At 65.2% G+C, this 17,399-nt stretch overlaps 1 protein-coding gene across 3 annotated transcripts; it reads left to right on the top strand.

The window, feature by feature from the left end:
* Positions 1-5,051: 5,051 nt before the first annotated feature.
* Positions 5,052-16,922, top strand: DGKQ (diacylglycerol kinase theta). 3 transcript variants are annotated; one of them, XM_065913991.1, is made up of 23 exons: positions 5,052-5,429; positions 7,042-7,121; positions 7,757-7,856; positions 8,213-8,298; positions 8,370-8,495; positions 8,751-8,904; positions 8,980-9,051; positions 9,150-9,250; positions 9,334-9,554; positions 9,643-9,733; positions 9,833-9,887; positions 10,003-10,064; positions 10,325-10,475; positions 10,868-10,906; positions 11,729-11,844; positions 13,110-13,261; positions 13,365-13,513; positions 13,674-13,852; positions 14,051-14,151; positions 14,252-14,398; positions 14,695-14,806; positions 15,946-16,098; positions 16,322-16,922. In XM_065913991.1, the coding sequence occupies exons 1-23, from the start codon at positions 5,156-5,158 to the stop codon at positions 16,421-16,423; spliced, it is 2,823 nt and encodes a 940-aa protein (XP_065770063.1). In that variant the 5' UTR covers positions 5,052-5,155; the 3' UTR covers positions 16,424-16,922. The 3 variants fall into 3 exon arrangements, with proteins under 3 accessions (XP_065770063.1, XP_065770062.1, XP_065770064.1); XM_065913990.1 differs by having other exon boundaries at positions 11,729-11,859; XM_065913992.1 differs by lacking the exons at positions 5,052-5,429; positions 7,042-7,121; positions 8,751-8,904 and having other exon boundaries at positions 7,574-7,856; positions 8,259-8,298; positions 11,729-11,859.
* Positions 16,923-17,399: the final 477 nt, after the last annotated feature.

Raw genomic sequence — 17,399 nt, 5'->3', positions numbered from 1 at the left:
GCAGGCCTCCCTTGCCATGCCACACGGCGAGAGGCAGAGCCACGTGGACGCTCTGCACCTTACCAGAAAGGCTGCCGGTGCCCGGGCTTGGCAAGGCTCCTGCACCGCAGCTAGAAGCATGAACCTTTATTTTTGTGTGAATTTTTGGAAGGCTGTTTGGGACTATCTTCTAGAAGTGAATGCAGCATGTTCTACCTCAGCAGACACATGGGCATGTGTACGTGTGTGTCCAAACACATGGATGGGGATGTTTGCAGAAGTATTTTCTGTAACAGCCAAAGTCTGGGGCCAACACTCAAGCTTGTTGGTGTGGGACTGAGCGGTGAGCACGACGGCAGACGACCCCCACGCGCCCCCGAGCCTGAGCAGCTACAGGAGGACCTGCAGTGGGCCTTAAGCCAAGGCGGCGGCAGAGGACTTCCTGGCGGAGCATGGATGGGACCCTGCCTGCCAGCGCAGGGGGCGGGGGCTCCACCCCTGCTCTGGGAACCACATGCCCTGGGGCGACTGAGCCGGTGCGCCGCAACAACTACTGCAGCCCGCGCAGCTGGCGGCCGCGCTCCGCAGCCAGAGAAGCCCCCGCAGTGAGGGGCCTGTGCACTGCAACTGGGGAAAGCCTGTACGGAGCAGTCAAAAATAAAACAGCATAAATAAAATTATAAAAAGAATTGGTGAGACACCTGGCAGCTCTCTGTATTCCGCCGCTCGCCTAGGTTCCCACACAAAGCACAGAAGCCAGGTAGCTTCAACAACACTGATTTTCCCACTGATTAAGCTCTAGCCTCCATGGAATGGTATTCGGGGCTGGGCCCTTGGGGATAGTCAGGGTTGGGGGTAATTAGGGTGGAGCCCCACAACAGGTTGTCCGAGGAGGCCCTACAAATACCTGAGCAAAGAAAAGACGCGAAAGGCAAAGGAGAAAAGGAAAGATACACCCATTTGAATGCAGAGTTCCAAAGAATATGAAAGAGAGATAAGAAAGCCTTCCTCAGTGATCATTGCACAGAAATAGAGGAAAACAATAGAATGGGAAAGACTAGAGATCTCTTCAAGAAAGTTAGAGATACCAAGCGAACATTTCATACAAAGATGGGCTTAATAAAGGACAAAAATGGTATGGATCTAACAGAAGCAGAAGATATTAAGCAGAGGTAGCAAGAATACACAGAACTGTACAAAAAAAGTCTTCATGACCCAGATAACCACGAAAGTGTGATCACTCACCTAGAGCCAGACATTCTGGAATGTGAAGTCAAGTGGGCCTTAGGAAGTATCACTATGAACAAAGCTAGTGGAGGTGATGGAATTCCAGTTGAGTGATTTCAAATCCTAAAAGATGATGCTCTGAAAGTGCTGCACTCAATATGTCAGCAAATTTGGAAAACTCAGCAGTGGCCACAGGACTGGAAAAGGTCAGTTTTCTTTTCTTTTCTTTTTTATTAGTTGGAGGAAAAGGTCAGTTTTCATTCCAATCCCAAAGAAAGGCAATACCAAAGAATGTTCAAACTACTGTACAATTGCACTCATCTCACACGCTAGGAAATTAATGCTCAAAATTCTCCAAGCCAGGTTTCAACAGTACATGAACCGTGAACTTCCACATGTTCAAGCTGGATTCTGAAAAGGCAGAGGAATCAGAGATCAAATTGCCAACATCCCTTGGATCATCAAAAAAGCACAAGAGTTCCAGAAAAACATCTGCTTTATTGACTATGCCAAAGCCTTTGACTGTGTGGATCACAGCAAACTGTGGAAAATTCTTGAAGACAAAAGGGAATACCAGACTTCCCTCCTGAGAAATGTGCATGCAGGTCAAGAAGCAACAGTTAGAACTGGACATGGAACAACAGACTGGTTCCAAATTGGGAAAGGAGTAAATCAAGGTTGTATATTGTCACCCAGCTTATTTAACTTAAATGCAGAGTATATCATGTGAAGTGCCAGGCTGGATGAAGCACAAACTGGAATCAAGGTTGCTGGGAGAAATATCAATAACCTCAGACATGCAGATGACACCACCCTTATGGCAGAAAGCAAAGAAGAACAAGAGAGCCTCTTGATTAAAGTGAAAGAGGAGAGTGAAAAAGTTAGCTTAAAACTCAACATTCAGAAAACTATGATCATGGCATCCAGTCCCATCACTTCTTGGCAAATTGACGGGGAAACAATGGAAACAGTGGCAGACTTTATTTTTGGGGGCTCCAAAATCACTGCAGATGGTGACTGCAGCGATGAAATTAAAAGACACTTACTCCTTGGAAGAAAAACTATGACCAACCTAGACAGCATATTGAAAAGCAGAGACATTACTTTGCTGACAAAGGTCCATCTAGCCAAAGCTATGGTTTTTCCAGTAGTTATGTATGTATGTGAGAGTTGGACTATAAAGAAAGCTGAGTGCAGAAGAATTGATGCTTTTGAACTGTGGCATTGGAGAAGACTCTTGAGAGTCCCTTGGATAGCAAGGAGATCCAACCAGTCCATCCTAAAGGAAATCAGTCCTGAATATTCATTGGAAGGACTGATGCTGAAGCTGAAACTCCAACACTTTGGCCACCTGATGTGAAGAACCACCTCATTGGAAAAGACCCTGATGCTGGGAAAGATTGAAGGCAGGAGGAGAAGGGAATGACAGAGGATGACATGGTTGGATCGCATCACTGACTCGATGGACATGCGTTTGAGCAAACCCTGGGAGCTGGTGATGGACAGGGAAGCCTGGCATGCTGCAGTCCATGGGGTCGCAAAGAGTTGGACACGACTGAGTGACTGAACTGACTGAACCACGACAGGATTAGTGCCCCCTCTGCATCCCAACTCAGCCAGAAGATGGTGTCTGCAGGCCAGACACCCACTCACAAGAACCCACCACGCCAACTCCCTGATCTCCAGAGTTCTAGATAATAAGTGTCAGGTGCTGAAGCTGCCTGTCCAGAATTTTAGAAGTACCAAGCAAAGGTTTAGATTTAAGTTTTGTCTAAGTAGTAAATTATTTGTTGCTCAGTTGTGTCTGACTCTTTGTGGCCCCATGGACTGTAGCTCTCCAGGCTCCTCTGTTCATGGGATACTCCAGGCAAGAATACTGGAGTGGGTTGCCATTCCCTTCTCCAGGGGAAGCTTCAACTAGAAGCTGCTAATTATTTCGTAAGGTATTCTAAGAAGGTTGTGGGATGGTGTGACAGAAGTGTGTTTGCCATTTTATTTAATATGCTGCATCAGAAAGCAGTTAAAATCTGCGGAAATGGTTGGATGTGAATTTTTCAAGATGTTTTCCCTGTTTTCTCCATTTTCTCACAAATAGGAAAGCTACGTACTGAAATTCTGTGTCCTTGGGAGTCAGCTGGTTTGGATTATGGGGAGTGGGCTTCAGTAGAAACCTCTGCTTCTCAGAGGTTGGGGGTGCTGAGGACAGGAAGAGGGGGCAGGCGAGGCTCCAGGTTGTGGGGGAGGGGGAGGCCTGCGTGAGCTGCGTGCTTCAGGACGTCGGGGAGCCCCGGGGAGGGGCGTCCTTGCCTGTGCAATGTCACCACGCAGGGGGTCACCACCCAGGGCTTTGCCCCTGTTTGCCCTGTTTGGATGTTTGTCCAGGTAGCTCAGTCCTGGTTCCTTCCATTCACGGCCAGGCACCACTAAGTGGCATTTCCCGGCCTCTTTTTCAGTTTGTTGTTGTCTGTCTGCCCCAGAACTCAGCCCCAGGAGGGCAGGGATGCCAGCCTGGCGCCCAGGGCTCTAACAGGTTAGGAGTGCCCCAGCAACCCAGGGGTTTGCTCCTCTTTGGGCAGGTCCCCGCCCCGCCCCTGCCCCTGCCCCGCCTGTCCCCCCTCTCCTGCCCCGCCCCCTCCCCTCCTGCCCCTGTATCCCTTACCAACTGGCCCAGGCATTTCCTCCCTACTGAGCCCTCTCCCGGGACATTCTTCCCCTGGCTGCTTCTGTGCCCCGTTTTCCTCCTCCTCTGGGGCCCTGCAACCCTTGCTCACCCTGCCAGGCAGGGGTTTGGCTTGAGGGAGGGCAGCCAGGCGGGTCCCAGGGAAGCCCCTCGGCCCATGACGCCCATCTTGGCAACTTGGACGATAATCCCCCGTCAGGCTCACAGGGGCAGGAACTCTGGAGCGCGGGCGGCCTCTGTGGACACCACCCCCACTCTTCCCAGAGACAACGCTGGGGGCAGGGTGAGGGCCGGGATTCACTGCTGGGAGTGCGGTGGGGGGCTGGTCTCCAGGAGGCCCGGGGTAGGGTCACCTGTTGGGTCGGCCAGAAGGAAGGAGGCAAAATCCTTGGGCTCCCCAAGGGGAAGATGAGGGGAGGGCTCCACCTGCAAGAACACGCGAACGGGCGGGGCAGCAGAGTCCCAGTGGGTTGAAGGCCCTGGCCGGCGCTGGCTGGGAGACCCGTGGTGATAAGGACGGGGGTCGGCGTCCGCGTCTCCGAAGACCCTGCAGACAGAGTCGCCCAAGCACAGCTTGTGGGAGCACGCGGGAGGCCGGCTCTCCCAGACCCACGGCCATCTCCTCCGTCATGCACGCCCAGACTGGGGCCCAGGACCTCACCCTGGGAACACCCCCCACCCCGAGACACCCACGCCTTCCCCCCCGTTGGACTCCACGCGGGGTCCCCTCCAGGCCCTGCTCTGGGCTCCTGGGGCTGTGCCGCACGCTTGCCGGCTCGCACGGAACAACGCGCAGGATCCCTGGGCCGGTGGGAGGCGCCCGTCTGCACAGAAGCGCGCCTGAGCGCCGCAGGTGCAGACGCCTTGCCTCGGTGTGTGAGGTCTTGTGCTTCCTTCGTCGGACCACCCGACCCATCCACCCGCCGGCTGGACCCAGGACGTGGACCGCTTCCCTGGCTCCGCAGGTCGGCCCCGCCCACGCCCCGCCCACGCCCCGCCCACCCACAGGCCCCACCCCCGCCCGGCCCCTTCACGAGGCCGGCCCTTTCTCAGGCCCCGCCCGCTCCTCAGGCCCCACCCCGCCCGGCCCCTTCCCCGGGCCGGCCCCGCCCCAGGCCCCGCCCCACGGGCGCGCGCCTGCGCAGTGAGCACGGGCGCAGTCGGAAGCCCGGCGCGGACCGCGGGGACCGCGGGGACGGCAGCCCCGCTTGCCCACAGCGCGCAGCCCACAGTCGTCCGCCGCCGGGGCTCGGGCCGCCCTGGCCGGGGATGGCGGCGGCGGCCGAGCCCGGGGCCCGAGGCTGGCTTGGCGGCGTCTCCCCGCGATCGGGCAGCCCGACCTCCAGCCCCGAGCTGGGCGCCGGAAGCCGCTCGCGATCGGGGCCGGGGTCCGGGCCGGGGTCGGGGCCGGAGCGGTCGGGCGCCAGGCCCCCAGGGCCCGCCGCCCCGAGTCACAGCTTCAGGAAGGTGACGCTTACCAAGCCCACCTTCTGCCACCTCTGCTCCGATTTCATCTGGGGGCTGGCCGGCATCCTGTGTGACGGTGAGCGCCCGCGACCCCACCGCGGACCCCAGCCCCTGCTCTCTGCACTTCCAGCAGGGGCCTCCCGGGGACAGAGCCCCCTGCCCTCGGGGCAGGAGCGTGCCAGGCCCAGACCTCCCGGCGGAGGCGATGAGGACCTTGCGGGGTCTGGGGGCGTCAAGCGGCCGCGGCCCCTCCCCCGGGAGCCCTCACCTGGGTTGGAACCCTGTGGGGGGAGAGCGCGCCAGCCGCGCAGGGCCGGTGCAGTGACTGGGGCGAGGCCAGCCAACCCTGGGCAGGGGCAAGGGCCAGCAGCGTGGCCAGGCGGGGCTGGCCTGGGCCACTGGCTCCCCGCGGCTGGTGCTGGTCTGTTCTCTCCTGGGTGTGTGCTGCTGCCACAGGGCTGCCGGGGCTCAGACTCCAGGGAGCTGGGCCAGGCCTGCCACCCCGAGGGTGACGTGCCCCGACAGGGCCCCGGCCCAGCCGCCAAACGGGCCTGGTCGGGCGGGGAGGCCCTCCATCATGCGTCTCCACGGGGGACGGGACGGGGCGGGGCGCCTCTGCCCTGCCCAGGGAGACAGGCCCGTGGCTCTGGGGACCGAGGAGCACGGGGCCTGGCGTGCTGAGGAGGCTGGGCTAGGTATGGGTGGAGGAGCTGTCAGGAAGTGGCCGGTCCCCCTCACAGGTAGGACCTCCTGCTGGTGGGTGCTAGGTCTGAGGGACAAAGGAGCTCACAGAAGGGAAATGGGGGTGATGTGCAGACACTCTCCTCAGCTCCGGAGGGTGAGCTGGTGACCTCGGCACACAGAGAGGCCTGGCAAGGGTGTAGGAGGAAGAGCGCCTTCCCCTGACAGGGAGCACCCAGGATGTGTGGGGAGCAGGGGCTCTCTCTGTGGGCCAGAGGAGGAAGCTGAGCGCCACCTGTCAAGAGCTGCCGCCTTCCGAGGCTGTGCCAGGCGGGCGCCTCACCCTGCTGCATGCCTCCCCAGGATGGAGGGTGCCCTCCCCAGGATGGAGGGTGCCCCCTTGCTGCCTCCCTGGGCCTTGAGAGCACAGCTCATGCCTTGGAGCCTCTGGGACACCTCCCTCTCCGGGCAGGGCCAGCTGCCCTCAGAGGCAGGGCATCCTGGTCTGTCAGACTGGCTCTGGTCCAGGCAAGCACCTCCTGTGGGAGGGGTAATTAGGGGTGTATGCACGTGTGGGGAGCAAGGGAAGGGTGTCCCTGGAGAAGTTGGTCTAGGGGCAGGCAGAGATGCAGGAGGTGGCCAAGTGCCCGCCTGCCTACCCACCGCCAGTAGAGACTGGAAGGAGCTGGGCCTGTGTGTGTGTGGGGGGGGGGGGGAGCGGGTGGACAGGGCCGGCTCAGGACACCAGAGTACATGGTCATCCCGGATGGCCAGAGCCACCAAGCTGCTTTTCACTCACCTCTCAGGGGTGGGGCTGAGGACGAGGCTGTCTCCACGCTCTCTCTCTACCCTGACGGCCAGAGTTAGGCTCAGGAAGGTCTGGGAGGGTGGGCCCACTGTGATAAGCTGTCTGCCCTGGCGCGGCCTCCCTCCTGCATGCCAAGCCCTGGGGTCTCTTGATCCCTGGGCAGGACAGGGGCCAACTCACGGGGCTCTTGTCCCCACAGTTTGCAACTTCATGTCCCACGAGAAGTGCCTGAAGCACGTGAAGACCCCCTGCACCAGCGTGGCTCCCAGTCTGGTCCGCGTGCGTATGGAGCTTGGCCGCTGCACCTGCACCTTTGGGGGGAGGGCACAGAGGGTCTGGGGGCCCGGCTCCTGTGGGGGGGACTGGGCTGGGAGTCGGGCCGGCAGGTCAGATGGTGTGGGCTGGGAGTGCCCCCTTGCAGTGCATCCCTGTCCGCGAGCCCCTCCCAGGGCAGCAGGGGGCCTCCCTTCCCCAGGGCTCTGACCCTGTCTTCTCTGGGGTCCTTGGTACCTAGCAGCCTGTGGCTGGGCTTCCCTCCACCTGTACTGGATCCGTCTGGCCCCAAATGTATCAGCAAGAGGAACAGGCCTGGGGGTGGCCAGCACCTGTGCAGCTGGGTCAGGCCTGGGCCAGGCCAGCTGGGCCTGAGCTGCAGAAGGGGCTGTTTGAGGTCACGCCCTGGGACTGCCCCGAGTCAGTCCCGCACAAGGAACAGAAGAGTCGGCATGCCGGGCGGCCCCCAGCAGGATCCCCTGGGAGCATGGAGGGGCCCAGAGGCACACAGCACTCCGTCAGCAGGGCTCGGAAGGACTGAGGGGTCAGGCAGGAGACCAGGGCTGGCCATGGCAGCTCCTTGGGCAGAGAGGAATGGGGGCCTGGGGACCCAGGCTGAGGCCAAGCTCTGCCCCTCCCAGGTCCCGGTGGCCCACTGCTTCGGCCCCCGGGGGCTCTACAAGCGCAGGTTCTGCTCCGTGTGCCGGAAGGGTCTGGAGGCGCTCGGTCTCCGCTGCGAAGGTACAGCCTGCATCCCGCGTGGCCCGCCCAGGAGGCTGGTCTCCGCGGCCCGGGCGGCCCCGCCCCCCTTGCGGTCAGGCCGCAGGTCTGGGGTGGGAGGCGGGGAGGTGGGTGCGGGGCATCGCAGGGCCGCTCCCTGCGTGCAGAGGTGGGCTGGACGGAGAGACGCAGAGAAGCTGGTTCCCATCGTGCCGGGGGCGGGGGGGGGGGGGTCGGGCGCGTTCCTGTCTCTCACCACGGGCCCCTAAACGTTCAGGAAAGTGAGGTCCGGGGAGGGACATACCCAGGCCCGATCAGGGGGCGGGCAGGGTCGGTGGGCAGCGACCAGAGGCCCCCTAACCCTGCCCGCCCCCCAGTGTGTGAGCTGCACGTTCACCCCGACTGTGTGCCCTTCGCCTGCAGCGACTGCCGCCAGTGCCACCAGGACGGGCACCGCGAACACGTGAGTGCGCGGGGCCTGGGGGAGGCCGGGGAGCGGGCGGCCGGACGAGCCGCTGACGGCGCTCTCCGCAGGACGCACACCTCCACCACTGGCGGGAGGGGACCTTGCCGTCTGGCGCTCGCTGCGAGCTCTGTCGGAAGACGTGCGGCTCCTCGGACGTGCCGGCCGGCGTGCGCTGCGAGTGGTGCGGCGTCCAGGTGGGCGCACCGGGCGGGGCCTCTGCGCGCGGGGCGGGGCCTCGGCGGCCTTCGGCTGGGGCTGGCGCGCGGGGGCCTCGGCGATGCCGCCGGACGGAGTCCTGGGTCTTGGGCACAGCTCGTCTGGATCGCGCCGCCTTCCGGCCTTTGGGGGTAGAGGGGAGACACAGGTCTCTGGTTGGGGGCGCTCGGTGTGGGTCCTCCTGGCCTTCTGCTCCGGAGCCCCGCGCTCGAGCCGCACCCGCTCCCCTGCAGGCCCACTCGGTCTGCTCCGCGGCGCTCGCCCCCGAGTGCACCTTCGGGCGCCTGCGCACCCTGGTCCTGCCCCCCGCGTGCGTGCGCCTCCTGTCCCGAAACTTCAGCAAGATGCACTGCTTTCGAATCCCAGAGATCGCGGTGCCGGAGCCGGGTGAGCCGGGTGACAGGGAGGGGTGGCCGGCGCGGGGCCGGGCCCTGACTGAGGCCGGCTGTGACCCTCCTACAGGGGACGGGGAGGACAGCGCCGATGGCAGCGTCCCCGCCGGCCCGGGCCGAGAGGTGGGGGCGCCTGAGTCCGGTAAGTGCCCCTTCGCTGTGCCCGCTCCCACACCCCAGACCCCGCTCCCCCGACCATCCCTCACTCCACGGACTTGCACGCGCTCCCCTGCGGCCCAGGCAAGCAGACTCTGAAGATCTTTGATGGCAGCGACGCGATGCAGCGAAACCACTTTCGTACAGTCACGGTCCCCCACCTGGCCCGGAGCCAGGAGGTGCTGGTAAGAGGGGGCCCGGCCATGGGGGACCGCAGGGACCCACGGCCCTGGCCCTGGCAGGCCCCACCTTTGCCCCCCTCTCACAGGAGGCGGCTCTGCGGGCTTACTACATCCCCGAGGACCCTCAGGGCTTCCAGCTGCAGGCGCTCCCCACTCCTGCGCAGCTTGGAGACACCGTGGCAGCGGGAAAGGCCTGGAGCGCTGGGCCCGCCGAGGAGGAGGGCGGCAGAGCGGCTCCCCAGGCCTGGGTCCTCCGCGCTCTGCCCCGCACCCAGGAGATCCTGAAGATCTACCCGGCCTGGCTCAAGTGAGACCAGGTCCCAGCAGGGCCGTGGGGGGTGGGGGCGGAGGAGCGCGGACTGTGCCTCCCCAGCTCCTGAGCGTGTCCCCTGCAGGGTGGGTGTGGCCTATGTCTCCATCCGTGTGACCCCGCAGAGCACTGCCCGCAGCGTGGTGCTGGAGGTCCTCCCGCTGCTCGGACGCCAGGTGTGTGCCCACCTCGCCCCGCCCGTGTGCCCGCCCCGCCAAAGTCTTGGGGTAGCGGGGTCCCGTCCAGACTTGATACCCTGAACTGTACCCCCACAGGCCGAGGGGGTCGCGGGTTTCCAGCTTGTGGAGGTGCTCATGGGCAGCAGACAAGGTGAGGGGCAGTCTGTAGCCCGTGCCCTGACCGCGTCTGCCCGGGGCCCCGGGACACCTGCTCGTGGAGGTGGTCGTGGTGTCTGGGCTCACGGCGGTGTCTCTCAACCCCGCAGTCCAGCGCACGGTGCTGGCAGACGAGGAGCCCTTGCTTGACCGGCTTCGTGAGATCCGGCAGGTCAGTGGTGCGGCCACTGGCCTCCGGGGAGCCGCTGGCCTTTGGGCACAGCCTGTCCCTCGTAGACAGGGAGTCTGCCCTGAGGACCCCAAGGCCACGCTGGCCCGCAGTGCCTCCCCCCGAGGTCCCCGTGTGTCCCTCCTCTCCTGTCCTTTCCTGTTCTGGGGGCGCTTGGCCTGGGATGTCTTCCCTTTGGCCCCTTGTGGGCAGAGCAGGTGGGGGGTGTCCCCGGGGCTCTGCTCAGTGTCCCCTCCTTGCAGATGTCCTTGCGGCAGATGAGCCAGACGCGGTTCTATGTGGCTGAGAGCAGGGTGCTGGCCCCGCGCGTCTCTCTGTTTGTGGGCGGTCTGCCGCCGGGCCTGTCCCCCCAGGAGTACCGCAGTTTGCTGGATGAGGCTGTCGCCAGCAAAGGTGCACCTGCCTGGACTGTCACTCCCTGGGCTGGCGGGTCGCCTGGCCCGGTGGGGGGCGCAGACCAGGAGTCCTGGGGGGGCCTGGGGGCTGCGGTGCCAAGGCGGGGCCCTCCTGCTCCCCCTCCCCCCAGTCACCTGCCAGACTGGCTCCTGACAAGAGGATCTCTGTCCTCACGTCTGAGGCCCAGGGCCTGTTACCTCCTCTGGAGAGTTTCTGAGCCTCCTGATCTGGGCCCTGGGGCTGCCCAGTGCCTGCAGGAGGGCGCACCTCTGGGAGAGTGAGCTTCCCTTTGCGGGGGTGTGAGCTGCTTTCTGGTCTGGGAGGCTGGGTGGCCACAGGCCCTGGGGGCGGGCCTCTGGCATCCGATCACAGTCCCCCCATCTTTGCAGCTGCCCTGGTGACTGTGAGCCACGTCTACTCCGCCCAAGGTGAGCCACCCGCAGACCCTGGTCAGGCTTGGTCAAAGGTCACCTCCAGAGCAGGTGGGGCAGCCCCGCCCTCTGGCTTCACCTCACTGGGGGCCCGGGGGTAGGGGAAACCTTGGTGTTTGTTTCCCGGCTCCCAGCTGTGATGCTTTTGCTAAAATGTGACTGAGGTGCAGAGAACATTCTCCACAGCCTGTCCTGCTCGCGGGTTCCAGAGTTTATCCCGGGCAGCTTTAGATCTCCCCAGCAGGAGGACCGAGAAGGCAACGGCACCCCACTCCAGTACTCTTGCCTGGAAAATCCCATGGATGGAGGAGCCTGGTGGGCTGCAGTCCGTGGGGTCGGAAGAGTCAGACTTGACTGAGTGACTTCACTTTCACTTTTCAGTTTTATGCATTGGAGAAGGAAATGGCAACCCACTCCAGTGTTCTTGCCTGGAGAATCCCAGGGATGGGGTTGCACAGAATCGGACACGACTGAAGGGACTTAGCAGCAGCAGGAGGACAGTGTCATGGGGCCCGTGTTCCCCTCTGGGGGCCGACAGCAGCTCTCAGCACCCCCCGTGGCTCTCGTGGGCCCTGGGGCATGTCTGTCCCACCACCTCCAGTAGCCTTGCTCTGCCCACCCGGCATCTCCCATCTCTGGGCCTCGCTGTCCTTGAAGGCCTCCCCCAGGCAAGGAGTCATGCACACCTTGGGACAGGCTGGCCCAAACCGGGCGCGGCCAGAACTGGGGTCATTCCCCCGCAGCTGGGGCCCTGGTCCAAGACACTGTGGGAGTCGGGACCTTTGCACAGGCACCCGAGCTACCGCCCACCTGCCTCAGGTGCCGTGGTGCTGGACGTGGCCTGCTTCGCGGAGGCCGAGCGGCTGTACATGCTGGTCAGGGACACGGCTGTGCGCGGCCGGCCGCTGACTGCCCTGGTGCTCCCGGAGGTGCTGGTGAGTGGCGCTAAGGTGGGCCTGGGGCTGTGGCTCCCACTGGTTTGTCTTTATCTTGGGCCGTTGGAGCAAAGTCCAAATGTCTGCTGCAAGGCCAGCTCACTCCTCGGGATGGGCTGAGGTCTGACCCCAACAGGCCCTGCGGGGCACACATCCTCAGCCTGTCACGGGTGTGTGACTGTGCGGGCAGCCCTCGTGGGGTCCTGGGCCCTGGCCCCACTCGCCCTGACTGGGAGGCCCTGGACCCTGCTCACACCGTGGGCCTCCTCAGTACGTGATGCTCCCCGACTCCCCAGGCTGTCTCAAGGTCCCCGTAGGGCCCCGGACCCTGCCCTGTGCTCTGTGCCCTGGTCCACCTCTGGTCCTCAGCCCTGCTGGCTGCCAGGGACGCCCCCCCATCACCAAGGGTGTCTGTGGCCCCTGACCTAGCTCAGGTCAGGCAGAATTACAGCAGAAAGTTCAGGCTGTGGCTGGGGGGGCCACACCTTGCGGTCTCTGCTGCCCTGGCCAAGCGTCCAGACAAGGGCGCGGCGATTGTGGGCCCGGGCCCTCCGCCCGCCCTCTGGCCAGAGACAGGTGGGTCTTGCCAGCCCTCTCCCCTGGCAGCTGCCAGCCCTCTCCCCTGGCAGCTGCCAGCCCCAGCAAGCAGGTGAGTGCTGCCCGCAGGCCGCCCTGCCTGAGGGCCCACACGCGCCCTCTGCATGCCCACAGCTTTGAGCCACAGCGGAGCCACGTGCCACCACTGCCCATGGTGTCTGCCTGTCTGTCCCTCGTCACCCAGTGGCCCCTGTGGCGGGGACTCCAGCCCCCCGCCCCCACCAGCCTGGGACCCCTGCTCTCTCAAGTGCCATTTCTGCTATGTGTGGGGAGGGCCTTCACCCATTGCTGGGGTGAGGCATGGAGCGGCCCTTTGCGCCTGGGTGCCCCTCCTGACTGCTGGGCGGGTCCCAGTGGGCTTCTGGCCTGGACTCATGGGCCAATGGGCCAGGCGAGGGTGGGGCCTAAAAACACGTCGTGCAGGGGCACCGTGGCCATCAGTTCTGGGCTCTGGGCACCTTCCCTGCCCGTTGGCCCGTGGTCTGTGGATGCCCTCTCTACCACGGGGGGTGGCCCAAGAGGCCAGTGGTGAGGTGGGGTGGCCGCGTGGCCTCCCTCCCAAGGAAGGCCAGCCCCAGATCGGCGTAGGGGGCAGGCTGTGGGTCGGGGGAGGCCCGGCTTCCCCTGGGGGCTGTCCCGCACCCCCTGACGCAGCCTGCATCCGTCAGCACACGAAGCTGGCCCCAGACTGCCGCCCCCTGCTCGTGTTTGTGAACCCCAGGAGTGGAGGGCTCAAGGGCCGCGACCTGCTCTGCAGTTTCCGGAAGCTGCTCAACCCCCACCAGGTCTTCGAGCTGACCAACGGGGGGCCACTGCCCGGGTGAGTGCACCTGGAGGGGCGGGCAGGGCGGGACCTGCGAGGGCGACCCCCTGCCCCAGGCGGCCTGGCCGCAGGGGCTGGACACGCCCTGTCTCCCTGCCAGGTTCCACGTGTTCTCCCGGGTACCCTCCTTCCGGGTGCTGGTGTGCGGCGGTGACGGCACGGTGGGCTGGGTTCTCGCCGCCCTGGAGGACATGCGGCACCGCCTGGCCTGCCCGCAGCCTGCTGTGGCCATCCTGCCCCTGGGCACAGGTGGGGCCCGGCCCAGAGGGGGCCAGCACGGCGGGGGTGGGGTGGCCGGGCGGGGGTGGGGGTGGGGCTGGGGCCCAGCCCGGCCCGGCCCGGCCCGGCGGGGGTGGGGGCCCAGCACGGCCGGCCGGGTGTGGAGGCAGCCTGTCTTGCTGGTTCCCAGGGAACGACCTGGGCCGGGTCCTCCGCTGGGGGGCGGGCTACAGCGGGGAGGACCCGTTCTCCGTGCTGCTGTCGGTGGACGAGGCGGATGCCGTGCTTGTGGACCGCTGGACCATCCTGCTGGACGCTCATGAGGCTGCTGGCGGGGAGGACAGCGAGGCAGAGGCAGAGCCCCCCAAGGTACCAGCGTGCCCGGGCGAGGGCGTGCTGCCCAGTGGGCAGCTATGGATCTTCATGCAGGCCACGCCCCGGCGTCTCCGCGAGTACTGTTCCCAGGCGGATGGGCAGCTGAGAACAGGGCCATGTGTGCTGGCCTCACGGGAGGCGGGGAGCCTCTGGAGGTTGACAGGGGCCAAGGGAGACACATCTTGTCCTCAGATCGTACAGATGAGTAACTACTGTGGGATCGGCATCGACGCAGAGCTGAGCCTGGACTTCCACCAGGCGCGGGAGGAGGAGCCCGGCAAGTTCACGAGCAGGTCAGGGCGCACGGGCGGGCGGAGCTGCCTGGAACTTCCTGGGGGCTCACCAGCCGTGACCGGGGGCTGGGGCCCCTCATGACGCGGAGTCCCCCACCAGGTTCCACAACAAGGGCGTGTACGTGCGGGTCGGGCTGCAGAAGATCAGCCACTCCCGCGGCCTGCACAGGGCCCTCCGGCTGCAGGTGGAGCAGCAGGAGGTGGAGCTGCCCAGCATCGAGGGGCTCATCTTCATCAACATCCCCAGGTGCCCATGCGGCCCCTGCCCTCCTGCCCAGCCTCCTTCTGACCTGCGTGACCCCACGCACGGGGCTGCAGCCCCTGCCCTCCTGTCCAGCCCTGCGGGGCCTCACGTAGGGTGAGGGGCTCCTATCCCTGCCTGATGCTAATCTCCCTGACCTTGCTTCCCCGGGAAACGCCCACTGAGGACGGGGCCGGGGATGCGTCTGACCTGTATGCCCCCACACACGGGGCTCCGGGGTCTGGCCCCTGCCCTCCTGTCCAAACCTCCCTCTGACCTCTGTGCCCCTCCCTCCTGTGCAGCTGGGGCTCAGGGGCCGACCTGTGGGGCTCTGACAGTGACTCGAGGTTCGAGAAGCCGCGCATGGACGACGGGCTGCTGGAGGTGGTGGGGGTGACGGGCGTCGTGCACATGGTGAGCATGGGGACTGGGAGACCGGGGTCCAGGCTGTACACACGGGGGGGCGTGGGGGGAGGGGAGACGGGGGCCCAGGGTGTGCACACGGGGGCGTGGGGGAGGGGAGACGGGCCCGGGGTGTGCACACGGGGAGCGTGGGGGTGGGGAGACGGGGCCGGGGTGTGCACACGGGGGGCGTGGGGGAGGGGAGAGGGGCCCGGGGTGTGCACACGGGGAGTGTGGGGGAGGGGAGACGGGGCCGGGGTGTGCACACGGGGGGCGTGGGGGAGGGGAGACGGGCCCGGGGTGTGCACACGGGGAGTGTGGGGGAGGGGAGACGGGGCCGGGGTGTGCACACGGGGGGCGTGGGGGAGGGGAGACGGGCCCGGGGTGTGCACACGGGGAGCGTGGGGGAGGGGAGACGGGCCCGGGGTGTGCACACGGGGAGTGTGGGGGAGGGGAGACGGGCCCGGGGTGTGCACACGGGGGCGTGGGGGAGGGGAGAGGGGGCCGGGGTGTGCACACGGGGAGTGTGGGGGAGGGGAGACGGGCCCGGGGTGTGCACACGGGGAGTGTGGGGGAGGGGAGACGGGGCTGGGGTGTGCACACGGGGGCGTGGGGGAGGGGAGACGGGCCCGGGGTGTGCACACGGGGAGTGTGGGGGAGGGGAGACGGGCCCCGGGTGTGCACACGGGGAGCGTGGGGGAGGGGAGAGGGGGCCGGGGTGTGCACACGGGGAGTGTGGGCCCGGGGTGTGCACACGGGGGCGTGGGGGAGGGGAGACGGGCCCGGGGTGTGCACACGGGGGCGTGGGGGAGGGGAGACGGGGCCGGGGTGTGCAAACGGGGAGTGTGGGGGCTGGAGATGGGCCCGGGGTGTGCACACGGGGAGTGTGGGGGAGGGGAGACGGGGCCGGGGTGTGCACACGGGGAGTGTGGGGGACGGGAGACGGGCCCGGGGTGTGCACACGGGGAGTGTGGGGGACGGGAGACGGGCCCGGGGTGTGCACACGGGGAGTGTGGGGGACGGGAGACGGGCCCGGGGTGTGCACATGGGGAGTGTGGGGGCTGGAGATGGGCCCAAGGGTGTGCACACCCCTGGAGACCAGGCCCTCAGTGCAACCCGTGGCCTGCTGAGCCTGGCCCCCCTCCCACCAGGGCCAGGTCCAGAGTGGGCTGCGCTCAGGCATCCGCATCGCCCAGGGGTCCTACTTCCGCGTCACCCTCCTCAAGGCCACGCCCGTGCAGGTGGATGGTGAACCCTGGGTCCAGGCTCCCGGGCACCTGATCATCTCGGCTGTGGGCCCTAAGGTACGTCAGGGCGGGGTGGGAAGTGGGCTTGCGGCTGGTGGGCAGTCCAGCCATGGCTGGTTCTTCTCTGACTCTGAAAAGCCATGCGCTGGATGAGGCAGCCAGTCTTTAGTTAGCCACCACTCTGTCCCCTTCCGTGAAATGGGCTGAGATGGTGGTGGCTGCTCTGGGACCTGTGGCCAGGTGGCCTGAGTTGTGACAGCTCCTGCGTGTCCTGGGACAGGTCCACATGCTCAGGAAGGCCAAGCAGAAGCCTAGGAAGGCGGGGCCCCCTAAGGATGCACGAGCCGACGGGGCCCTGGCCCCCAAGGGGGACCCCAAGTAGAGGCACGTCCTGGAGCAGCACTCAGCAGCAGACAGATGTGCTCACAGCCCTGGCCTCTGGCCTTCTTGTCTCTTCCCCGTGCCACACGGAGACTGCTGGGTGGGTGGCGCGGGGCTCCCTGGGGCCCAGGCCGCTGTCCTGGAGGACACACACTTCCCCTGGGGCCCCTCTGCCACCTCTGGGCCCCTGAGCCGGGCAGCACCAGACCTCAGCAGTACCCCGAGGCACCCCTACAGGGCAGCCGGCTCTCTGGACCTTGGGGGTGCCCAGCGCAGTCACAGGACACCCCAGCCACTAGCTTCCCGGGCCGGACAGTGTCTGGCTGGCCCAGTCCGAGCTCTGCGGGGACCCTGGCGTGACTGGGCTGGGAAAGGCAGGCCCCGAGGAAGCCGGGTGGGCCTGGCCCCCCAGGAGGTGTGTGGTACCCGGGAGGCAGCAGGAGCTGGCCCGGCCAGGACTCCCAAGGAAGTGAGGCGAGTGTGCAGCAGGAGAGGTTTAATTGGCTGGGGAAAGCGCTTCGCCCCTCTGTGTGTCAGCAGTTAGCACGCGGGTTCCGTGTCCACTGAGCAGATGTGTCTCTCTGCTTCTCCACGTGGAGACGGGGGACGCAGATGGGCTACCAGGCGGGTCACTCAGAGTCCCGGAGTCCAGCCGGCCCAGAGCCCTGTCCCGGCACGAAGGAGGGTCCGGAGGCTCCTCTCCTGACTGTTTGGTCCCTGTGCCTTGGCGCTGGCTGGCTGCCAGGCCCTCACCCTCGGTGGCGGCCTCGCCCTGACACTGGCTTCGACCTCAGACACGGCCCTGCCCAGCCCTATACCCACTCAGCTCGTGCCAAAGCTACCCAGACGTGGGCAGCACGAGGGCCGCGGGCCTCCAGGGCCTGGTGTGCGTCCCTCGGGCCTGCGTTCCTGGGGGTGGAATCAGCTTTTGTTCTGCACCTGTACCGGTTGGTGGGAACTGTCTGTCACTGTGGTTC

The sequence above is a fragment of the Muntiacus reevesi genome, chromosome 22 (genome assembly GCF_963930625.1).
Source record: "Muntiacus reevesi chromosome 22, mMunRee1.1, whole genome shotgun sequence".
Lineage (NCBI taxonomy): Eukaryota > Metazoa > Chordata > Mammalia > Artiodactyla > Cervidae > Muntiacus > Muntiacus reevesi.
Note: the sequence above shows the minus strand (reverse complement) of the source record. Positions and strands in the feature narration are given on the sequence as shown.

Coding starts and splice junctions, on each gene's coding strand:
- DGKQ (XM_065913990.1), top strand. CDS start 5,156: ATGGCGGCGGCGGCCGAGCCCGGGGCCCGAGGCTGGCTTGGCGGCGTC. Junction 9,052..9,149: donor GGTGGGGGCGCCTGAGTCCG/GTAAGTGCCCCT, acceptor CCTGCGGCCCAG/GCAAGCAGACTCTGAAGATC. Junction 9,888..10,002: donor GCTCATGGGCAGCAGACAAG/GTGAGGGGCAGT, acceptor TCAACCCCGCAG/TCCAGCGCACGGTGCTGGCA.